The sequence below is a fragment of the Microcaecilia unicolor genome, chromosome 12, assembly GCF_901765095.1.
Source record: "Microcaecilia unicolor chromosome 12, aMicUni1.1, whole genome shotgun sequence".
Classification (NCBI taxonomy): domain Eukaryota; kingdom Metazoa; phylum Chordata; class Amphibia; order Gymnophiona; family Siphonopidae; genus Microcaecilia; species Microcaecilia unicolor.
In genome coordinates, this window is record NC_044042.1 from 101,247,398 (window position 1) to 101,272,393 (window position 24,996).

General features: G+C 46.0%; 1 protein-coding gene across 1 annotated transcript in view; it reads right to left on the minus strand.

The window, feature by feature from the left end:
• Positions 1–24,996, minus strand: part of TUBG1 (tubulin gamma 1) — a 363,160-nt gene that overhangs the window by 208,132 nt on the left and 130,032 nt on the right. Inside the window, exon 5 of the mRNA XM_030221259.1 lies at positions 11,181–11,260. Coding sequence (XP_030077119.1) covers positions 11,181–11,260 — 80 coding nt within the window. The remainder of the gene's footprint in view (positions 1–11,180; positions 11,261–24,996) is intronic.

Consider the following 24,996-nt stretch of genomic DNA (forward strand, 5'->3'; position numbering starts at 1 on the left):
CAAAGAACGCTTCTTACCCATGCACTGGACTGTATGAGAAGAATTGGTCCAGGCTATCACCCGACAGAGAGGTCTGGAAGAACGTAGGGAGAGTGGGGGAAAAAGTTAGTCGGAGACCCTCGGAGGAGGAGTACCTGTGAAGGACCTGAGAAATCCAGCAAGGCTCGGGGTGAGCTAGAGACTGTATGATACCAACCTTGTGACCTGCATAACTGGTGCAAATACCTGTGGCAGAGATACTGGCTCTGATAGCCAAAGGAGAGACGGGAACCTGCTTGTTTGCTGAGAAAGACCTGCACTACATAAGACACAGATAGCTGAGATAGCGTCTGGGGAGATTCTGCTCCGGTCTCATCTGAAGCCGTCGTCAGGACAGCGTGGTGAGAGATCACAGTGATATATTTCCTAGTCTGGGGTTAGGCAGTGGTTTTATCTAAGTACGACTGGTTTATGTCAGCTCTTGGTCAGGGACAGCTGCTAATGTGTATTTTGCATAAGATGTGATAAGTTTTCATAAGGATCATTAGGATATCATTTGTACTGTTCTAATCATTACTGTACGTAGTCTCAGGATAATCAGAGTGTAGTTAGACAATATATTTTGTTAGTGTACATATCAGTAAGAGATATTATATTGCATATAAGCTGTTGCAGAATGATTCTATTTTTCTACCTGTAATAAATAATAAATCATCTGTGACATGGCTTTGGTTCTTTGGCGAAGAACAAAACACTGGCAGGGTGCCAGCAACAAGGTTCCTTTATAATATCCCCTAGACTGAGCGGGAACCTTGTAATAAGTATTATCAGGGAATAATTATTGCCTTAATTACTTATTTTCATACTACAGTTCAGATGGAACTCCGACACCACCTTTGGCAAGAACTTAGGGTGAGTGTGGAGGACTACTCTGTTAAGAAGAAATTTGGTATAAGGAGCATGAGCTACCAGGGCTTGAAGCTCACTGACTCTACGAGCTGAAGTAACTGCCACCAAGAAAATGATCTTCCAGGTCAAGTACTTCAGATGGCAGGAATCCAGTGGCTCGAAAGGGGATTTCATCAGCTGGGTGAGAACGACATTGAGATCCCATGACACTGTAGGAGGTTTGACTGGGGGCTTTGACAAAAGCAAACCTCTCATGAAGCGAACAACTAAAGGCTGTCCCAAGATCGGCTTACCTTCCACACAGTAATGGTATGCACTAATCGCACTAAGATGAACTCTTACAGAGTTGGTCTTAAGACCAGACTCGGACAAGTGCAGAAGGTATTCAAGCAGGGTCTGTGTAGGACAAGAGCGAGGATCTAGGGCCTTGCTGTCACACCAGACGGCAAACCTCCGCCATAGAAAGAAGTAACTCTTCTTAGTGGAATCTTTCCTGGAAGCAAGCAAGACTGGAGACACCCTCAGAAAGACTCTAGGAGGCAAAATCTATGCTCTCAACATCCAGGCCGTGAGAGCCAGGGACCGGAGATTGGGATGCAGAAGCACCCCCTCGTTCTGAGTAATGAGGGTCGGAAAACACTCCAATCTCCACGGCTCTTAGGAAGACAATTCCAGAAGAAGAGGAAACCATATCTGACGCGGCCAAAAGGGAGCAATCAAGATCATGGTGCCCCGATCTTGCTTGAGTTTCAGCAAAGTCTTCCCCACCAAAGGTATGGGAGGATAGGCATACAGGAAGCCCTCCCCCCAATTCAGGAGGAAGGCATCCAATGCTAGTCTGCCGTGGGCCTGAAGTCTGGAACAGAACTGAGAGACCTTGTGATTGACTTGAGCGGCGAAGAGATCCACCAAGGGGGTGCCCCACACTAGAAAGATCTCGCGTACCACTCAGGAGTTGAGTGACCACTCGTGAGGTTGCATGATCCTGCTCAATCTGTCGGCCAGACTGTTGTTTATGCCTGCCAGATACGTGGCCTGAAGAAACATGCCGTTGCGGCGAGCCCAAAGCCACATTCTGACAGCCTGCTGACACAGAGGGTGAGATCCCGTGCCCCCCTGCTTGTTGATGTAGTACATGGCAACCTGATTGTCTGTCTGAATTTGAATAATTTGATGGGACAGCTGATCTCTGAAGGCCTTTAGAGCGTTCCAGACCGCTCGTAACTCCAGGAGGTTGATCTGTAGACCTTGTTCCTGGAGGAACCAACTCCCTTGGGTGTGAAGCCCATCGACATGAGCTCCCCACCCCAGGAGAGACGCATCCGTTGTCAGCACCTTTTGTGGCTGAGGAATTTGGAAGGGACGTCCCAGAGTCAAATTGGATCGAACTGTCCACCAATGCAGGGATTGGAGAAAACTCGTGGACAACAGGACTACGTCCTCTAGGTCCCCAGCAGCCTGGTACCACTGAGACGCTAGGGCCCATTGAGCTGATCTCATATGGAGGCGGACCATGGGAGTCACATTCAATGTGGAGGACATGTGGCCGAGTAATCTCAACATCTGCCGAGCTGTGATCTGCTGAGACGCTCGTACCCAGGAAACAAGGGACAGAAGATTGTCGGCCCTCGCTGCCGGAAGGTAGGCACGAGCTGTCTGAGAATCCAGCAGAGCCCCTATGAATTTGAGTTTCTGAACAAGAAGAAGGTGGGACTTTGGATAATTTATCCAAATTAGGAGTCGAATAGTCATCTGCATGGCCTGAAGAGCTCCTGCCTCGGAGGTGTTCTTCACCAGCCAATCGTCAAGGTAAGGGAACACGTGCACTCCCAGTCTGCGTAGAGACGCTGCTACCACAGCCAGGCACTTTGTGAACACCCTGGGTGCGGAGGTGAGACCAAAGGGTAGCACACAATACTGAAAATGCCATGTTCCCAGACGAAATCGGAGATACTGTGAGCTGGCAGTATCGAGATGTGTGTGTAAGCATCCTTTAAGTCCAGAGTGCATAGCCAATCGTTTTCCTGAATCATGGGAAGAAGGGTGCCCAGGAAAAGCATCCTGAACTTTTCTCGGACCAGATATTTGTTCAGGGCACTTAGGTCTAGGATGGGACGCATCCCCCCTGTTTTCTTTTGCACAAGCAAGTACCTGGAATAGAATCCCAGCCCTTCTTGCCCGGGTGGCACGGGCTCGACCGCATTGGCGCTGAGAAGGGCAGAGAGTTCCTCTGCAAGTACCTGCATGCGCTGAAAGCTGAAGGATTGAGATCCCGGTGGGCAATTTGGAGGCTTTGAAACCAAATTGTGGGAGTATCCTAGCCGGACTATTTGGAGAACCCACTGGTCGGAGGTTATGAGAGGCCACCTCTGGTGAAAAAATTTTAACCTCGCCCTAACCGGCAGATCGTCCGGCACAGACACTTTGACTTCGGCTATGCTCTGCTGGAGCCAGTCAAAGGCCTGTCCCCTGCTTTTGCTGGGGAGCCGCAGGGGCTTGCTGAGTCGCACGCTGCTAACGAGAGCGAGCGCGCTGGGGCTTGGCCTGGGCAGCAGGCTGGCGAGAGGGAGGATTGTACCTATTCCTATTAGAAGAATAGGTAACAGTCCTTCTTCCGCCATAAAAATGTCTACCAGTTGAGGTAGATGCTGAAGGCGCCCGGCGGGAGAATTTGTCGAAAGCAGTGTCCCGCTGGTGGAGCTGCTCTACCACCTGTTCGATCTTTTCACCAAAAATATTATCCCCCTGGCAAGGAGAATTCGCAATCCGCTGCTGGATCATATTTTCCAGGTCGGAGGCACGCAACCATGAAAGCCTGCGCATCACCACACCTTGAGCCGCTGCTGGACGTGACATCAAAAGTGTCAAACACCCCTGGCCAGGAATTTCCTACACGCCTTCAGCTGCCTGACCACCTGCTGAAAATGCTTGGCTTGCTCAGAAGGGAGCTTATCCACCAAGTCCGCCAACTGCCGCATATGAATGCTCAGGTAGAGCTGGTAAGACTGGATTTTGGCCACGAGCATTGAAGAATGGTAGGCCTTCCTCCCAAAAGAATCCAAGGTTTTAGAGTCTTTGCCCGGGGGCACCAAAGAATACTCTCTAGAACTCTTGACCTTCTTAAGGGCCAGATCCACCACCCCAGAGTCGTGAGGCAACTGAGTCCACATCAACTCAGGGTCCCCATGGATCCGATACTGGGATTCGATCTTCTTGGGGATCCCCATAGTTAGTGGCTTCGCCCAGTTCTTCAGCAGTGTCTTCTTGAAGATATGATGCATAGGTACTGTGGACGATTCCTTAGGTGGCGAAAGCTGAAAACATTTCAGCCCTTGGCTCATCCTCCGTAACCACAGGGAAGGGAATTGCCGTAGACATTTCCCGGACAAAGGCCGGGAAAGATAGACTCTCAGGAGGAGAAAGCTGTCTTTCAGGGGAGGGAGTGGGATCAGAAGGAAGACCGTCAGACTCCTCATCTGAGAAATATCTGACGTCTTCCTCTGCTTCCCACGAGGCCTCACCATCGGTGTCGGACACTAGTTCATGAACCTCTGTCCGAAGCCGTGCCTGCCTCGACTCCGTAGACACATGGCCACGGTGGGAACGTCGAGAAGTAGACTCTCGCATCGGTGGCGATGAAGCTCCCTCCATCGACGTCGGAGAGCTTGGGAGGCAGCCGACGCAGGCACCACAAGCGGTACCGGCATCGGAGACCTCACGACGGGCAAAGGGCCAGCCGTCGCCTCAGTCGACGGCACCGGCGGCGCAAGCACCCCCGGTACCGGAGGAGAAGGGCGCAACAGCTCTTCCAGGATCCCTGGAAGGATGGCCTTGAGGCTCTCGCTTAGAGCGGCTGTCGAGGAAGGCTGGGAGTCCGGTGCAGGCGACAAACTGAGAATCTGCTTGGGGCGCGGAGGTGGTACCGGGCTGTCCAGGGTAGAGCGCATCGACACCTCCTGAATAGAAGGTGAGCGGTACTCCCGCCGCCGATGCCTAGCGGGTGCAGACTCCCTCGGCGAGCCAGAGCTCTCGGTACCACGACGGGAAGGTGACCAGTGCCGATGCTTCTTTGCCTTCACACGAAGCATGTCACCGGAACCTCCCGGTACCGACGAGGACGTCGAATCCAAGCGTCTCTTCTTCGGGGCCGGGTCCGAAGAAGGTCGATCCCGGGGGGGGGGGGGGGGGCTTTACCGCAGGAGCCCTCGAGGCAGGGGGAGACCTACTCGAGGGCTCACTGTCACCAGCAAGGGAATGGACAGCCCTCACCTGCGGACGAAGCAGCACCGTCCGATGACATCAGCACCAACGATGACCTCGGTACCGTCGACGCTGGAGCACCGGTCGATGACCTCGGTACCGCCGACATCGATACTGAAACCGTCGAAGCACCGGGCGAGGCCCCAAACAGAACGTTCCACTGGGCCAATCTTGCCACCTGAGTTCTCTTTTTTAACAAACAACAGAGAGTACAGGCCTGAGGACGGTGCCCAGCCCCCAGACACTGAAGGCACGAAGCGTGCCTATCAGTGAGCGAGATAGCCCGGTTGCACTGGGTGCACTTCTTGAAGCCGCTGGGAGGCTTCAATGACATGGGTGGAAAAATCACGCCGGCGAAATCAAAATTCGCGATGATGGCAAAGGCACCAAAAATAAAAGGGAGAAAAAACCTGTACGGGCGGCCAACAGGGCCGCTACCGAAAACGAAAGGAAACTTGGACGGGAAAAACAACTCGAAATAAAGGAAAAAATAATTTTTTTTTTTGAAGAACATGCGAACTAGTAAAAACAAAGAAGACTTCCGAAACGGAACATAGTAAATGACGGCAGCAAAAGACCTGCATGGTCCATCCAGTCTGCCCAACAAGATAAACTCATATGTGCTACTTTTTCTGTATACCTTACCTTGATTTGTACCTGTCCTTTTCAGGGCACAGACCGTGTAAGTCTGCCCAGCACTATCCCCGCCTCCCAACCACCAGCCCCGCCTCCCACCACCGGCTCTGGCACAGACCGTATAAGTCTGCCCAGCACTATCCCCGCCTCCCGCCACCGCCACCCAATCTCGGCTAAGCTCCTTAGGATCCATTCCTTCTGAACAGGATTCCTTTATGTTTATCCCACGCGTGTTTGAATTCTGTTACTGTTTTCATTTCCACCACCTCCCGCGGGAGGGCATTCCAAGCATCCACTACTCTCTCCGTGAAAAAATACTTCCTAACATTTTTCTTGAGTCTGCCCCCCTTCAATCTCATTTCATGTCCTCTCGTTCTACTGCCTTTGCACCTCTGGAAAAGGTTCGTTTGCGGATTAATACTTTTCAAATATTTGAACGTCTGTATCATATCACCCCTGTTTCTCCTTTCTTCCAGAGTATACATGTTCAGGTCATCAAGTCTCTCCTCATACGTCTTGTAACGCAAATCCCTTACCATTCATTCCATCGTCTTGTAACGCAAATCCCTTCATTCCATCGAAGGATGGAAGAAAAGCGCGAGGGTCTCCTCAGGGCACAGAACGACGGTAAACACATCCGTCCCGAGCGCGGAAAAAAGAAGACTGAAGAACACGAGCGAGTTCGGGCGGGAAGATGGTCGTGCATACACGGTCGGAATGCGCGCGCGAGGCCTAGCAAACGCATTTGCTAGGAAAGATCTCCAATTGGAGGGGCTGCCACGGACGTCACCCATCAGTGAGAACAAGCAGCTTGCTTGTCCTCGGAGAAGCACTAATTGCACTAAGGTGAACTCTTACGGAGTTGGTCTTGAGACCAGACTCTGACAAGTGTAGAAGGTATTCAAGCAGGGTCTGTGTAGGATAAGAAAGAGGATCTAGGGCCTTGCTGTCACACCATTTGAAAGAGTAACACCTCTTGGTGGAATTGTTACGATTGTGACTATTTTCCATGCTGGACTTGCTTTGGGGTTCCTCTAGCCAAGCCAAGTCGACTTGAAAATCCTGAAGCTTGGGTGAAAATCCTGAATCCCAATCCAGTCAGGCCAGATCCGTTCCTGGATCCTGTTCTTGCCAAGCCGTGCTCTGCTGTTCCTGCAATCAAGCCTCACCCTTATTCGTGAACTCAGCTGGGATTGTCTTTATCTAGCACCTGGGAACTTTCTGGTTTGCCTTTGCAACAGAGGTCCTCAGAAGAGTGTTCATCTGTGAGTTTGTTGCAGTGCTACCTTGCTACTTTCTGTTTCAGCTAGACTCTGTTTGTTTCCTGGTTTATTCTACTGTCTGCTGCCTGCCCAAAACTCTGCTTGTTTCCTGGTTTATTCTACAGTCTGCTGCCTGCCCAAGACTCTGCTTGTTTCCTGGTTTATTCTACGGTCTGCTGCCTGCCCAAGACTCTGCTTGTTTCCTGGTTTATTCTACTGTCTGCTGCCGGCCCAAGACTCTGCTTGTTTCGTGGACTATTCTCCTGCTTACTGCTTATTGCTTCTGCTTCTGTCCTGCTGCTCCAGTCCGGCCGGTGCCCGTCTGTCTGTGGTCCACCTTGCTGCCTGTCTGGGTGGTTCTCCTGCCGCTGCCGGTTATCGGTAGTGGCCCAAGGGCTCACGTTTCCTGACCAGTGTGACAGGAATCTTTCCTGGAAGCAAGCAAGACTCGAGGGAGTACAAGCGGCTAGGCTATGGTCGGGCCCAAAGCATTGGATACACCAAGCATGGGTATTGGTAACTGACATGGTCCGGTTGCACCGCGTACAACGTTTGAAGCTGCTGAGTGTCTTCGATGACATGGAAGAAATATGGCCTCGGCGAAATCAAACAACGCAATTGTGCCAAAAAGAAAAGCACAAAAAAAGGGGAAAAAACCCGACCGCACGGCCAAAAGGCGGCCGCGTTGAAAAGAAAGGAAACTTTAAACAGGGAAAAAATGTAAAAGAAGTACGGGAACTAAATCTACTTTCTATATTATATATATATATATTTATTTATTTGAAAGAAAAAACAAAAGAAAAATGAGTTTCACAACTTTTTCCTGGGCCTAAGAGAGGAGCAACACGAAAAACGAACCGCACCTCACCGCGGAGAAAAAGAAACTAGAGAGGCACGCGGGCAGACGTCTGCGCATGCACGGTTCACATTGCTCGCGCGAGGGAACTCTCCAGAAAGACTTTGTTTTATTTTGCTTGCAAAATTTTTGCCGATTCCTGGGCCGCCGCAGACGTCGACCCAATTGTGAGAAGCAGCCTGCTTGTCCTCGGAGAAAATCACTATCTCCCAAACTGACTACTGCAATGGAATATATGTGGGATGCAAAGAATTAAGCCTAAAATAAACTGCAAACCTGCCAAAATACCGTAGCACGCCTAATCTTCAAAGTCTCGCGCTACCAATGAGCAAGTCCCTTACTACAAGTACTAAATTCCGGGTCCTAGTGAGTGCAAGGATCCACTTCAAAATCACAGTTACTCTATTTTAAATCATACATAGTATGCCCCCCCCCCCCCCCCAAATTACTTATGTCACTTAATAAATCTACCATCACGGAACATCGTGTTAAGGATTAAAAACCACCTATTACTCCATCTACCAAATTGCAGAAGAATAAAATACAACTCAATCTACGGAATAGGATTCTCCTAGCTTACATCCAAGCTATGGCATTCACTACCATGGTCAATAAGATGGACAGCAAAGTTCCTGCACTTTCGCAAAGTTCTCAAAATCTCATCTTTACAACAAACATCTTGTAGACAAAGGCTAACCCCTCCATCAAAATTAAAGACATACAAATCGGAGACAAGATAAGGCTGAACCTTCATAACAATTAACTGACCCCACAAATCACTATAGGCAGAAATGATCGTTAAGTTAGTAGCCATCACGTACCATGACAGTCCTCAAATGTATCTTATACTCCAACCCGAAACTAACTCCATATCATCACGTAATAGCATGAACCAGACAGCATGCACACTGTCCGATAGACAATATACACGTCTACATACTGTACTAGGAATGTTTGAGCACGGCCACTTGACTACTCGCAACACAGATACCGTGTTTCCCTAAAAATAAGACACTGTCATATTAATTTTTGCCCCCCAAAATGCGCTAGGTCTTATTTTCAGGGGCTGTCTTACTTTTCGGGGAAACATCGGGGTTGGCCCGCCCGCCCTCCGTCGCTCCCAGAACTAACCTTAAATGCCTCCTTTCACCTTCGCAGCAAGCAGCAGCAGGGCAGGCCACTCCTTCCTTCCATGTCCCGCCCTCGCCTGACGTAACATCCGCGAGGGCGGGGCACAGAAGGAAGGAGAGGTCTGCCCTGCTGCTGCTGCTTGCTGCAAAGGTGAAAGGACTGGGAGGCGTTTAAGGTTAGTTCCGGGAGCGATGGGGGGGGGGGGGGGGGAGGCGGCCTTGTCCGGCTCTCGGCAGCCCTGCTTTCAAACAAAATTTGCTAGGTCTTACTTTCGGGGCAGGCCTTATATCTACCAATCAGGAAACCTCTACTAGGTCTTATTTTCGGGGGATGTCTTACTTTCGGGGAAACAGGGTATCTTTATACTGCACAAATACTAGGAATATTTTGAGTGCAGCCTCTCGATCACTTGCATCATCTGTATCTAATTGCATTAATTAACTTATTGTAGCTTCATCATGTATACTCTGGAGGAAAGGAGAAACAGGGGTGATATGATACAGACGTTCAAATATTTGAAAAGTATTAATCCGCAAACGAACCTTTTCAGGAGATGCAAAGGCGGTAGAACGAGAGGACATGAAATGAGACTGAAGGGGGGCAGACTCAAGAAAAACGTCAGGAAGTATTTTTTCATAGAGAGAGTAGTGGATGCTGGAATGCCCTCCCGCGGGAGGTGGTAGAAATGAAAACGGTAACGGAATTCAAACATGCGTGGGATAAGCATAAAGGAATCCTGTGCAGAAGGAATGGATCCTCAGGAGCTTAGTCAAGATCGGGAGGCGGGGCTGGTGGTTGGGAGGCGGGGATAGTGCTGGGCAGACTTATACAGTCTCTGCCAGAGCCGGTGGTGGGAGGCAAGGATAGTGCTGGGCAGACTTATACGGTCTGTGCCAGAGCCGGTGGTGGGAGGCAAGGATAGTGCTGGGCAGACTTATACAGTCTGTGCCAGAGCCGGTGGTGGGAGGCGGGGATAGTGCTGGGCAGACTTATACAATCTGTGCCAGAGCTGGTGGTTGGGAGGTGGGGCTGGTGGTTGGGAGGCGGGGATTAGTGCTGGGCAGACTTATACTGTCTGTGCCTGAAGAGCACAGGTACAAATCAAAGTAGGGTATAAACAAAATGTAGCACATATGAGTTGTCTTGTTGGGCAGACTGGATGGACCTTGCAGGTCTTTTTCTGCCGTCATCTACTATGTTCATCAAAGGCATAATCTTCGTCATAACTGTATCGCAAGCCTGTATCCTGTAGCCTGATTTGCATGCATAATTTTAGTTAAGAATGTATATTTGTAACTTGATTGAACAGATAATCTTCACCAAAACTGTACTGCAACCTTGTATCCTGTACTTTCATTTGATTGTATAACTTTATGTAAGCCACATTGACCCAAACTTTCCGATTGGATAATGTATGATATAAGAACTAATAAATGGAAATGGAAGGGAGGATGACAGCAGAAAGACAGAGCAGGGAACTTGGAAATGCATATTTAAGCAGATTACTGGAATATCTGTGAAAAAATATTCTGATGGTAAAATGACTAATCAGTTTTAGTGACTCATTCAAATTATCAAAATTTGCCTACTACATGTGAAAAAATGATACTCACAATTTACTAAAATACAGGCTAATTAGTTTCACTCTTGCCCCAGTAAAACAGGATTAACGGGTATATTGTGCGCCCACAAAAGAACTTCAGTCACAAAGACGTCATTAGTGGCAAAGTTACAGATACAAATCAGTAGTTGCTTGCGCACTAACCTGCTTGTCAAGACAAGCACGATATTCAGACATGTACTGCTGCTACCAAAAAAAGTGAAAAGCCCTCATTTTCACCACACACACAGAACATCAAAAAAACATTTTGCACTGAGGGACAGTGAGGCAAAGAACAGTATGATCTGGATGCCAACAGGAAAATCTTTTTGGTCTTCATGTCCAATCTTTCCTCAGCTGTTCATAGCTAGTATCTGGGAAACTATGGGTGCTTACCTCAGTTAAGTAGCTAAAAGCAATTTACCAATTTAGGAGAAGCAATTCAGCTCCTAGGGATGGCACTGACTTATGCTACAGGCATCTCAACTGTTTGTGCAGAGTAGTCTCAGTTCAGAAATCAGCTAAAAATGGTTACAAGAAAACCCACCTGTCATTTAATCTCTCTAAGAGATAAGACCCTAGACCAGAGCCTGTTCCGCCTGCAATAGAGTGACACAGCACAAAGCCCTGCAATAAACAGACAAGCATTTTAGAGAGACATCTGAGAACACAAAGTTCATTGCAAATTTCATCATACAAAGCAAATATATTTTAAAGGGTTCTTAAGTACAGGCAGAGCAAAGTGTACTGAAATAACGGTTTCCTAGGTGATTTCAATCAGGTTTACAAGAATTTTGTAAATTTGGGAAAAATTTGCTTCATTACTCTCAGATGAATGAAGCACACTGGTAAAATCTTACCTGATGGGAAATGCCAGGGAAAAAAAAAACAACAATTGAATTCACTCAGAAGCAGAACAGAATGTGAATGTGTTTCCTTTTCCAATTCCCTAATTTGACCTATTTATAATACATTCAGAGTAATTTTATAACACAGTGCTTAGAGGAATAGGATTAAAAAAATGCCTAGGTATATCTATAAAATACTGGCACAAATCCTTCAAAAATAGTGCACAGATTGAGGAGCAGGTCCATATGCTGTGTGTATTTTACAGTTCAACATTTTTATTAATAACAGCATAATGTACATCCAAGATCCAGCAGATACAAAATGCCAACAGCATAACATACAAAGTAAAGAAACAATGATCAGATCTGTCATCAACTGTTTTAACAATTTTTCCCCCCTTCCCCTCCCTACCACCCCAACCCCACCCCCTCCCTGTGTGAAAACACAACATCCCATACCAAAAGACAACAATGATTCAGCCACAGCCATGGGATAAATAACTCAAAAATTACCACTCGTTCCCTAAGCGAACCCCTTCCCACCCCCATCACCTGTATGATCGAACAGTTTTAGAAACAAGGAGCTCTTAACTGTATTTACCTCAATTCCATAATTTGAGACCCCCATAGTAACCTCCCTCCCCCCCACCCTATTTCCACATTACGATGATAACCCAGATGACATTTACATCAGCTCTTTTTCCTGAGAAATTAAGTTTTTTACAGATATAATTAAGACGTCGCACTTATCCTTTAACGTCTTTGTGAGCAATATTGCGGAAGGGCTGTCCAGTAAGGTTTGTCTCTTTGTGGATGATACTAAACTCTGCAACAGGGTGGACACCCTGGAGGGTGTGAATGACATGAGAAAGGACCTGGCAAAGCTGGCGGAATGGACCGATATTTGGCAACTAAGGTTTAATCCCAAAAAATGCAGGGTCATGCACTTGGGTCGCAAAAATCCAAGGGAATGTAGTGCTTCAGTGTGCGAAGGAAGAGCGGGACTTAGGGGTGATTGTGTCCGACAACCTTAAAGCTTTCAAACAGGTAGAAAAAGCAACGGCCAAAGCCAGAATGATGCTTGGGTGCATAAAGAGAGGCATGACCAGCAGGAAAAAGGAGGCGATAGTGCCGTTGTATAAGTTTCTGGTAAGGCCTCATTTGGAGTACTGCATGCAGTTCTGGAGACCGCACCTAAGGAAAGATATAAACAGGATGGAGTCAGTCCAGAGGATGGCTAAAGAAATTAGTAAGTGGTTCCCGCGGTGGGAGACGTAGGTGGAACGCCGTTCTCACAGGGAAGTATAACAACATTGTCCTCGCCGGAATTAAATCCTCCGCCTTGCCCAGCTGGTCTCAGAAGCGAGCTTGAAGTCCCAGAAGCGTCCGAAGTTGGCGTGAGGGGAACTCTCTCTGCCGGAGCTCAAACTGAAGTGCTGGGGAAAAATATTAACACCGAGCAGCAAGCTCTCGAGGCAATAACCTTAGAATCTATCTGGGCTGCGATACAAACACTTACAGCAACAGTTGCACCAATCGTTGAGTAAATTAGACTTATTGACTACTGCCTTTGAGACCTTTAAGAAGGATCGGAAAAGTGAACATAGCTGCCCAAACGGATCTCTCGGAAAAGTTCAGGAGCTAGAGAGGCATTCTCCAGTCAATCCGCCATCTTGGCACGCCCCCAAGCAATGCTCTTGTCAGCAAATTTAATTACCTCACTAGTTACACCTATCTCTATATCATTTATAAATGTTAAAAAGAAGGTCCCAGCACAGACCCCTGGGGAACAACACTATCTACCCTTCTCCATTGAGAATACTGACCATTAACCTTACTCTCTGTTTTCTATCTTTTAACCAGTTTTTAATCTACAATAGAACACTACCTCCTATCCCATGACTCTCCAACTTCCTCTGGAGTCTTTCATGAGACACTTTGTCAAACGCCTTCTGAAAATACAGATATTTATTATTTATTTATTGCATTTGTATCCCACATTTTCCCACCTATTTGCAGGCTCAATGTGGCTTACATAATATCAACCGGCTTGCCTTTATCCACGTTTCACCCCTTCAAAGAAATGTAATAGATTGGTGAGGCAAGATTTTCCTTCACTAAATCCATGCTTTTGAATATGCTCTGTAATTTTGTTCTTTATATTAGTCTCTACCATTTTGTCCGGCACCGACGTCAGGCTCACTGGTCTATAATTTCCCGGATCTCCTCTGGAACTTTTTTTTTTTTTTTTAATCAGCATTACATTGGCCACCCTACAATCTTCCGGTACCACACTCGATTTACTTTCATCAATTTTTATTGACGACACAAACATAACCAATACAAATACAATTGTTTCATAGCAAATAATATTGACCATGCAAGATAGGTAGTACAGAAACGTGAAGTCATTAAACCAGGCCGCCAACAAATATTTCTCGTTTATCTCCCTTCACGTGTGTCCCACACCTATGTTGTATAACTACAATCCACAATATGTATAGTAACAAACCCCCTCCTCCCTTAACACCCCCTAACCCTCCCTTCCCCACCAATCCCCAATGCAAAAACAACACAAAGCCCCCTCCAGGTCCAAAAGGTCTGGTTTCTCATGACCCTCGAGACACCGGAACAGGGAAAGAAATAACTTCATACTACCGTACCCTCCTACCCCCCCCCCCCCTCCAGGTACCTAATGATCCCATATAAAGTCGAAGCTCAGGTAGTAAGCCATTCAGCCAGCCAGACCCTTTACATCACATCAATCACCAAATTCCTACCTCTGGGAGACAGAGAAGACAGGTAGGGTCCCCAAAGCTTCAAAAAGCAAATTTTATGTTTATGTGAACCTGTCTCCCTCACCTCCCATGTTACCAATTGATGCAGCTGGTTGCGCCAGTGCCAATACTCAGGTGGTGCATCCGAAACCCAAGTCTGCAAGATACATTTACGTGCCAGCAAGGCTTTCCGAAGCATCATCCTCGACTCACCGGAGGACCACGCTCGATTTTAAAGATAAATTACATATTACTAATAGTTCCGCAAATTCATTTTTCAATTCTATCTGTACTCTGGGATGAATACCAGGAGATTTGCTATGCTTCAATTTGTCATATTGCCCCATTACATCCTCCAGGTTTATAGAGATTTCAGTTTCTCCAACTCGTCAGCTTTGAATACTCTTTTTTTTTTTTTTTTTTTTAATTTTTTATTCATTTTCATTAAATAACAAGCTATTACACTTGACAGGAAATTCAGAAAAGAAAAGGTTACAATAGCACCAGTTTAAAAGTAAACAATAACAGTTTCTTCTTTAGACCACTAACTCAAGGGGTGGGCGTAAGGAAAAAGAAGACTTCTTAAATCAATAATATCTGCTCCTGAGAAATATGCTTAACACACTTTCTCGGTCCATCAAATCATATACCAGCATAGTGGGAAATGACGTTAACCAACTTTCTTTACAGTTATAATTCTTTCAATTGTTCTGGTTGAAACAAAGATATATTTCAAACCAGTATATTTAATAACACATTTACACGGGTAGTTCAAATAAAAAGAGGCTCCCAATTTTAACACTTCAGGTCTCATAGAAAGAAAAAGTTTCCTTCTTTCTTGTGTTTGCTTGGTTATATCTGGGTACATCCATACCTTTTTCCCCCGGAACAAAACATGCATCTTTTTAAAATACATACGTTTTACTGCATCTAGGTCTTGTTGAAAAACAAAAGACACTATTAAAGTAGTTCTTGCTGAATCAGCTGTTAAAGATGTTTCTAATATATCAAATATATTTAATTGTTCTTCTGGTGCCTCTGATGCTAAGGCTTGAAGGGTATCATCCACTGATTTTTTTTGTGTATATATATAATATATTTTATTCAATGGTGGAAGAGAGTCTGGGGTAAAATTCAACACTTCTAAAAGATACGTTTTAAAGGCTTCCTGTGGATTGATTCCAAACTCCTGAAAAAAGTTCAAGAAACGTAAGTTCAGCCTACGGTTATAGTTTTCTATTTGTTCGACGGTGGATTATGCTATTATCCTTAATCACCGAGGCTGATACTCCTTGCAACTGAGAGATATCGTCTTTAACAGCCTTAAATTGCTCAGCAATTTCCTGCATAGTAGTATTTAGGGAAAGTTTTAAATTTTCAACAGTACCTAGTAAAGTTGCAATTTCTTGTGCTGCTCTGGCTGTCGTCAATTCCACTCTCTGGAGAGCGTCCCAAATGCTCTCCAGAGTCACCGCTGTCGATCGGCTTTTCTGAGCTCCTGGCTCAACCAGGATTGCTTCCATCTCCTGGCCTCCTGAATGGTACGCCTCTCGAGGTCCTCGATCGTCGACTGATACCCTTTCCACTTCCGGGTCGGCGACCATTGGGCGGGCAGCGGCGGATGATGGTCCGGAGGGGAGAGTGACACATCTAGCCCCAAGACTCCAAGGGTGTCTTCCCCCGTGGCTTCAGCAGGGCCCCTCTCGGGAAGTTGGACCGGTTGCCTCGTGGCAAAGCGCTCGATAGTTTGTTGTTGAGGGGGTAGCTTAACGGCAGCCGAGGAAACCGTCTTAACTATCCCCTTACGCTTTGTATGGGGCATATTTCTTGAAGAAAAAAAAAGAGTTTTGTTCTCCAAACTCTCGAGAGCTTACACCAGGAGAACTTAGCGTGCCGCCATCTTGACACCCCAGCTTGAATACTATTTCTAGCACCGGTATCTCTCCTAAATCCTCCTCGGTGAAGGCCAAAGCAAAACATTCATTAAATCTCTCCGCTATGGCTTTCTCTTCCCTGACTGCCCCTTTTACCCCTCCATCTAGCGGTCTAACTGATTCTTTTGCTGGCTTCTTGCTTTTAATATACCTAAAAAAAAAACATTTTTACTGTGTTTTTGCCTTCAACGCAATCTTTTTCTCAAAGTTCCTCTTTGCCTTCCTTATCAGCGTTTTGCATTTGATGTGACATTCCTTATGCTGTTTCTTATTATTTTCAGTCAGTTCCTTCTTCCATTTTCTGAAGGATTTCTTTTTAGCTCTAATAGCTTCCTTCACCTCACTTTTTAACCATGCCGGCTGTCATTTGGTTGTCCTTCCTCCTTTTTTAATAAGCGGAATATATTTGGCCTGGGCTTCTAGGATGGTGTTTTTGAACAGTATCCATGCCTGATGTAAATTTTTCACCCTCACAGCCGCTCTTCTAGGGTTTTTTTTTTTTTACAATGTTCTTCTCATTTTATCATAGTCTACTTTTAGAAAAGTTAACCGTTAACGTATTGGATTTCCTGTGTATATGTACTCCAAACCTAATATCAAGTCTGATCATATTTTGACAGGGGGCTTTGATAAAAGCAAATCTCTCAAGAAGCAAACAACTAAAAGCTGTCCAGAGACAGGCTTACCTTCAACATGTTGATGATAAACACTAATTGCACTAAGGTGAACTCTTACAGAGTTGGTTTTTAGAACAGACTCTTACAAGTGTAGAAGGTATTCAAGCAGGGTCTGTGTAGGGCAAGTAGGGGATCTAGGGCTTTGCTCTCACAAACACAGCGAACCACCTCCATTTAAAAGAGTAGCACCTCTTAGTGGAATCTTTCCTGGAAACCAGCAAGATCTGAGAGACACCCTCCGAAAGACCCAAGGAAGCAAATTCTAGGTGATCAACATCCAAGCTTTGAAAGCCAGAGACTGGAGGTTGGGATGTAGAAGCGATCCCTTGTTCTGCGTGATGAGGGTTGGAAAACACTCCAATCTAAATGGTTCTTAGGAGGACAATTCCAGAAGAAGAGGGAACCAAATCTGACGCAGACAGAAGGACGCAATCAGGATCATGATTCCTAAATCTTGCTTGAGTTTCAGCAAAGTCTTTCCCACCAAAGGTATGGGAGGATACGCATACAGAAGACCTCTACCCCAATATAGGAGAAATGCATCTGACGCTAGTCTGTCGTAGGCCTGAAGCCTGGAACAGAACTGAGGGACCTTGTGATTGATTTGAGTGGCAAAAAGATCCACCGAGGGGGTGCCCCATGTTAAGAAGATCTTGCGGGCTACGCTCATATTCAGTGAGGTTGCATTACCCTGCTCAGTCTGTCGACCAGGCTGTTTACGCCTGCCAGATAAGTGGCTTGGAGAAACATGCGGCGTGCCCAGAGCCTCACCTGGACGGTTTCCTGACACAGAGGGTGAGATCCGGTGCCCCCCTGCTTGTTGGTATAATACATGGCAACCTGATTGTCTGTCTGAATTAGGATAATTTGGTTGGACAGCCAATCTCTGAAGGTTTTTAGAGCGTTCCAGATCGCTTGGAGCTCCAGGAGGTAAGACCTGTTTCCTGGGGGGACCAGGCTCCCTGAGTGTGAAGCTCATCTACCTGAGCCCCTCACCTCAGGAGAGATGCAGCCGTCATCAGCACTTTCTGCGGCTGAGGAATTTGGAATGGTCGTCCCATGGTTGAATTGGATCGAATTGTCCACCACTGAAGAGAATTCCAAAAGTCGGTGGACAAATGGATGCATCTTCTAGATTCCCCCTTAGCTTGATACCACTGAGAAGTTGGGTCCATTGAGCAGATCTCATATGCAGGCGTGCCATGGGTGTAACATGAACTGTGGAGGCCATGTGCCTCAAGAATCTCAACATCTACCGAGCTGTGACTTGCTGTGACGTCCGAACTGTGGACACTAGGGACAGAAGGGTGTCTGCCCGTGCCTCGGGGAGATAGGCCTGAACTGTCTTCGTGTCCAGCAGAGCTCCAATGAACTCCAAATTTTGAAAAGGAGTGAGATGGGACTTGGCGTAATTTATTACAAACCCTAGTAGTTCCAGCACCTGAATAGTCATCCACATGGACTCCTGAGCACTGCCCTCCGAAGTGCTCTTTACCAGCCAATCGTCGAGATAAGGGAACAAATGCACTACTACTGCTAGGCATTTTGTGAATACCCTGGGAGCTGATGCTAGGCCAAATGGCCGTACGCGGTACTGAAATTGATGCGTTCCCAGCCGAAATCGAAGATACTTCCTGTGAGCTGGAAGTATCGGGATGTGCGTGTAAGCATCCTTTAAGTCCAGAGAGCATAGCCAATTGTTTTCCTGAATCATGAGAAGAAGGGTGCCCAGGGAAACCATCCTGAACTTTTCTCGTACTAGGAATTTGTTCAGGGCCCTTAGGTCTAGGATGGGACGCATCCCCCCTGTTTTCTTCTGCACAAGGAAGTACCTGGAAAAGAATCCCAGCCCTTCTTCCCCTGGTGGAACGGGATCGACCACATGGGCCTTTAGAAGGATGGAGAGTTCCTCTGCAAGTACCTGCCTATGCTGAGAGCTGTACAAATGAGCTCCCGGTGGGCAATTTGGAAGTTTAGAGTCAAGATTGAGGGTGTATCCTGACCAGACCATTTAAAGAATCCACCAATCAGAGGTTATGAGAGGCCACCTTAGGTGAAAAAAAAACCTCCCCCAGACTGGAAAGTCGCCCGGTACAGACACTTTTAGTTTGGTTATGCTTCTCTGGAGCCAGTCAAAAGCCCATCCCTTGCTTTTGCTGGGGAGCAGTAGGGGCTTTGGGCGCACGCTGTTGCCCTGGCCTGAAATTTACGACATGCCTTCTGCTGCCTGACCAGCTGGTGAAAAGGTTCAGCCTGCTCCAGAGGGAGGGCTTCAACCAAACTAGACAGCCGCCGCATCAAGTTCCGCAAGTGGATGCTCGTGAAGAGCTGGTATGATTGGATACGGGCAGCGAGCATAGCGGCCTGATACATCTTCCTCCCAAAAGAGTCAAAGGTCCTTTCTCCTCTGCCTGGGGGGGCGCCGAAGCATTGTCTCCAGAACTCTTGGCTCTTTTGAGGGTGAACTCCACCACCATGGAGTTATGGGGTAACTGAGACCTCATCAACCCAGGTTCTCTGTGGATGCGGTACTGGGACTAGACAGAGGGAATGCCCAGTTTTGCATAAAGACTTCCTGGAGTACCTTATGCAAAGGAGCTGTCACTGCCTCTTTAGGTGGAGAGGTGTAGATCACGACCTCAAGCATCTCAGCCCTGGGCTCATCCTCCATGTCTAAGGGGAATAAGAATGGACTAAACCATTTCCCGTAAAAAAGATGAGAAGAGGGTCTCAGGAGGAGACAGTCTCCATTCAGGTGGAGGTGAAGGTTCCGAGGGAATCCCAAAGGACGCATCGGAGGAGAAATACCTGGGATCTTCCTCTGACTCCCACAAGTGCTCCTCCTCTGTGTCGGAAAGCACTTCCCTCAGTGACCTCCAAGACCATATTCGTCTCGATGGCGATGCTGAGGGGCCAACTCTTGCATGGACTACGGAGCAGCTTCCTCCACCGACATCAACGAGAAGTCAACCTGGCTGGCAGCCGATACCGGAACCGCAAGCAGCACTGAGTTCAGGGACCTCACTATGGATGGAGGGCCAGAGACATCAGAAACAGTAGGCGAAGTGGTAGGTGCAATCACCCCTGATGCAGATGTACGCAGCAGTCCCTCCAGAAGCTCTGGAAACAAGGCCCGAATGCGCTTGTCGAGAGCCGCCATCAGAAGAGGCTGGGGGCCGATGGAGCAGTCTATGGCAGCGTCGGCTAGGGCTCGAGAGCAGGAACCGGGCTGCTGAGAGACTGTTGGCACCTCTTGTATTGAAGTGGAGTAATCCTCCCGGTGTTGATACTTCTCGGGTGCCGAATCCCTCAGCGCCCCAGAGCTCCCGGCACCATACGTTGAGGGGGAACTGTGTCGGTGCTTCTTAGCCTTCGCTCGATGCACCTCTCCTCGGTGCGGAGTATGATGTCGAATCCCCATGTCGCCTCAGGGTCGGGTCCGACGATGGACTGTCCCAGGGGGCCTGTACAGCAAGAGGCCTCGAGGCAAGTGGAGATGCACTTGATGCCTCACTGCTCCCAGCGTGCCATGGCCTCTCAGCAACCATGCCTACCTCCACTACCGACGTCGATGCGTCCCTTGATGTCAAAGGACCAGACTGAGCCCCCTAAATTTTTCTCTCTCTGGGCTTCTCAAACCAGTTGAGTCCTTTTCTTCATACGAAGACAAAGGGCACAATAAGCTGGGCTATTGTCAGGCCCAAGGCACTGGATACACCACAAATGGGTATCAGTGCCTGAGATGGTCCAGTTGCACAGAGTACAGCGTTTGAAGCCGCTGGGAGTCTTAGATGATATGGAAGGGAAGACAGCACCGGCCAAGAAAAAAGGCACAAAAGGAGGGAAGGACCCGGCCGAGCAGCCTAAAAATGGCCGCAACGGAAAAGAAAGAAAACTTTACGGGGGAATAAAATATCTAAGAAAAATAAAGGGAAAAACACTTTCTTCTTTTTTTTTTTTTTTAAACCAAATGAAACAAGTGAGGAAAAAAATTTAAAAAACTGGAAAAAAAGTCTCTAGGACTATAATTTCTGTTAAGAATAAAGCTGGAAAGCTGCTTCATACTGATCAGGAAATAAGGGATGCCTTTCAATCATTTTATCAACAGCTTTATTATGCAGATGGCCAAGAAGGACTTCCGAGTGAGCTTTATTTGGAAGGAGTAAAGGCCCCTAGATTAAAACAAAAAGATTGTGATCGCTTGAATGTCCCTATTAGCTACAATGAAGTCAGGTGGGCAATTGGTCGAAGTAAGTTGGGTAAGACTCCTGGGTCAGATGGGTTTAAGGCTGAGTTTTATAAGCTGATGGGGGATTCTATAGTTCCTTCGTTGACTAAAGCGTTTACTGCTTGGGTGGAGAGGGGAAGGTTAACAGACGGTCTTAATTTGGTCCAAATTATAGTGCTCCCTAAACCAAAACGGGATGAAAAGCTACTGACCTCATATAGGCCGATTTCTCTTTTGAACCAGGAAGTAAAAATATTGGCAAATATTTTGGCTAATAGGCTAGATAAGGTATTGCCATCCATTACTCATGAAGCACAGATGGGTTTTGTTCAAGGCCGATCAGTAGCAAAGAATATCAGAGGTATACTGGCCTCTCTGGAGCGGTTAGGGGCGACACGGGAACCTTCTATTATGATCAGCTTTGACGCCAAAAAGGAGTTTGATCGTGTCGAGTGGCCCTTTTTATTTGCCATCTTGGATGGCTATGGTATCCGAGGCTGGTTTCTGCAAGCGATTCAGGCATTATACACCTCGCACAGGGCTAAGGTTTTGATAAATGGAAGGAGCTCTGGAGATTTTAAGATCAATCAGGGGATACATCAAGGTTGCCCACTGTCACCTTAGCTTTTCGCACTTTATTTAGACCCATTGCTTTGAGATATAAGCTCGTGTTCGATCATACAAGGGGTATCGATTGGGAAAATGGAGTTTAAAGTAGCGGCCTTTGCTGATGATCTGTTGGTGCTCCTTACAAACCCCAAGACATCCTTGGGTGCACTTTTGGAGCTTTTTAAGGAATTTGGAGATTATTCGGGATTTAAGTTAAACCTAGACAAATCGGTTGCTTTGGTCAAGGAGTTTTCCCGTTAAGGTGGATGGAGAATTCATTTCAATATTTGGGTATACGTCTTGCAGCCCGAACAGAAGACCTATATAAATTAAATATCGATAGGCTTTTAGCTCACACGGAGAGGCAATTAGAATCATGGAGTGCGTTAATAGTGCCAGTGCAGGTCGTCTTTGCCTGGTTAGAATGGTAATCTTACCACGATGGTTATATGCATTGCAGATCTTGCCGCTGCGATTGCTACAGCAAGATATTAGACGTTTTTCTCATCTAGTGATGAAATTTTGATGGGCAAAGAAGGCCAAGATCCAATTAAAATTTCTAATGGGAGGATGGAGTCAGGGGGGGATGGGGTTATCTAACTTAAAGTATTACAATCTGGCATGCTTCTTGAGGCAAGTGAGAGACTGGATTTTTTCATCAGGCTTTCACATTCCCCTTAAGTTAGAAGAAAATTTTTTTAGCCCTTATAAGCTACGGGCTTTGCTGCAAACAGATAGCGCTGGATTGCCTCAGCAATTTAAACGTCGTGTGCTTCTGTACCCACTGAGGGCTGCATGGAGAGTTTTAGGGGAATGGTTAGGGGGTGACCCGAGAATAACAGAAATATTAACCATTACGGGTAAGCCGATGTTTCTTCCACGGTTGGAAAATTCAGTCTTTATACGCTGGGAGCAGTTGGGCTTAGGTTGTCTGGAGAATGTATTGGGAACAGATGGGGAACTTCAACCTTTAGATAAACTACTGCACCCTAATGCTATTTGCTGTGGAGACACATTTGCTTACTGTCAGATGAAGCATTACATTCAATCCCTAAATAAAGAGGCGCTAAAACTTAAGTTGGGAGGAAAGATTATGGCGTTCTTTGATGAGATAGCAGAAGAGGCACCATCTATTTCGGGCTTTCAGAAGAAATTATGGATGGAGATGGGAGGCTGATGTGGGAATTGAACTGTCTTCCTGGGATATTGTATCGTATCTTAAAAGTATTCCCAGACTAATAAGTGGTGCAGGGTATAGGGAATGTGCATTCAGAGTAATATATAGAGCAATTGTTCAGGGCAGGAGGGATTACTGCGTCCACATGTCTGAAATGTAAAATGTTAGATAATACATTTTATCTAAAGAGAAATTTAAAAAAAAAATTAAAAAAAAATAAAGAAAAAAGATAATACATTTTATCATGCATTTTGGGAATGTAAAGCTCAGTGTTTTTGGAGACGGGTGGCAGCCTTTCTTTCCTACCTAATGTCTTATAGGATAGCTGGTACGCCACATCAGCTGGTGTTGGACTATCCTGGTTCCTTTGGGGGTCTCAATGCTGACGGTATACTGCTGTGTTGTAAACTGTGTTTGCTTCCAAGAAAATGCATTCTGCAATCTTGGACCTCAGAAACGGGCCCCGAGTTTTGGCATTGGCGCAACCAGACATCAATTGATGTCCTGGGAGGCTAGAGAAGCAAGAGGATCATGTCGACGTAAAGCAAGCTTTCTCAAGACTTGGGGTTCCTTTCTGAATAGCCTGACTCAAAGGGGTAGAAGTCTCATTCTCAATACCTTGTGAATAAGGGAGGCACTGGAGAACAATCCTTAGGAATGTCTGTAACCTTGAGCAGGAGGGAGGGAGGGGGAGGTATGGGATTAGATAGGGGGTGGAGAAAAAGTTAAAACTGTTGATGATGAGAGTATTACTCTGTTCAGATTCAGATGCTCTTGTTTGATCTCAATTTTTTGTAAATGGCACATGTTGGATGCTATTATGTTGATTCATCAATAAAAATGTTGAAAAACAAAAAACTGGGGAAAAAAATTTTAAACACGGTCAAGGCTCTTTCCCGGGCACACAGAGGAGCCACAGAAACTCACTGTTGCTCCTCGCGTGGAAGAAAAAATACTGAAGAGTGCGGCGGGCAGGAACAACTCGGTGCATGCGCAGTTCCACACGCATGAGACAAAGAATTACTTTCAAGTGATGTTTTATTATTAATATTAATTTAGACACTTTCTGGATGTGCTGGTTTTTCTTTTATGAACATTGCGAGTAATTGACTTTATAGTCGTCCAGTTTTTACTGTTCTCTTTTTGAACATTGTATGTGGTTTTTTCACCTTTTTATTATCTTTTATTCTTTAGTCATTTTTTGATGACTTATAAAATTATAAAACATGAAATTATAAAACATGACAATCTAATATATAAACATTGTATATAACAATAATATTGTATAATTAAAAAGTAAATTAAAAAATAGGACACGTACCTAAAATAGCAAACTTAGGATAAGAACTGTATAGAAGAATAAAAAGATGTCATCAAAAAATGACTAAAGAATTAAAGATAATAAAAAAGTGAAAAAACACAATGTTCAAAAAGAGAACAGTTTTATAATTACATGTATATGTTGATATAAGTGCATTTAATTAAGAGCTACCATATGCATATATATTCTTCATTAGGTTTGTAAGTGGGTATAGTGATGTGGTGAATGGTTCTCTTGATAATAGATTTTTTTGATTGGTGATATATTTGCAGTATTTATTATTATTTATTATCATTTACACATGAGGATTATCTATGTTTATATATATTTTATTATTCTGATTATGCATGACATATGTTTTTATAGTTTTTATATTATTTCATATTCATGATTTTATGTGTTTGTCTATTTTTAGCCCCTGACGCAGCCCTTTTGGGCGAAACACGGCTTCTCCTAAGGAAAGGGAAGTACAGGGGAAACCACAGCAAATGTCCCACATACTCACACTCTCACAAAAACACGGAGATACCCTCTATCCCCCACACACACACTCCCCCCAACCACCACCACAACATGCATCATAAACGAATTCTGCCGTGCTGAATGTACATTTCTGTCTCCCAATGATACGCACAGACTCACCCCCTCCATAGTACAACAATAAAAACTATTTTTAAACATGAAAAACCATTTAGGATAACACTTTCATTTGAAACATTAATGGCACAAACTCATCAACTTGCTAGCGCCCGTTTCATTTGTTTCGGAAACGGGCCTTTTTTTACTAGTCAT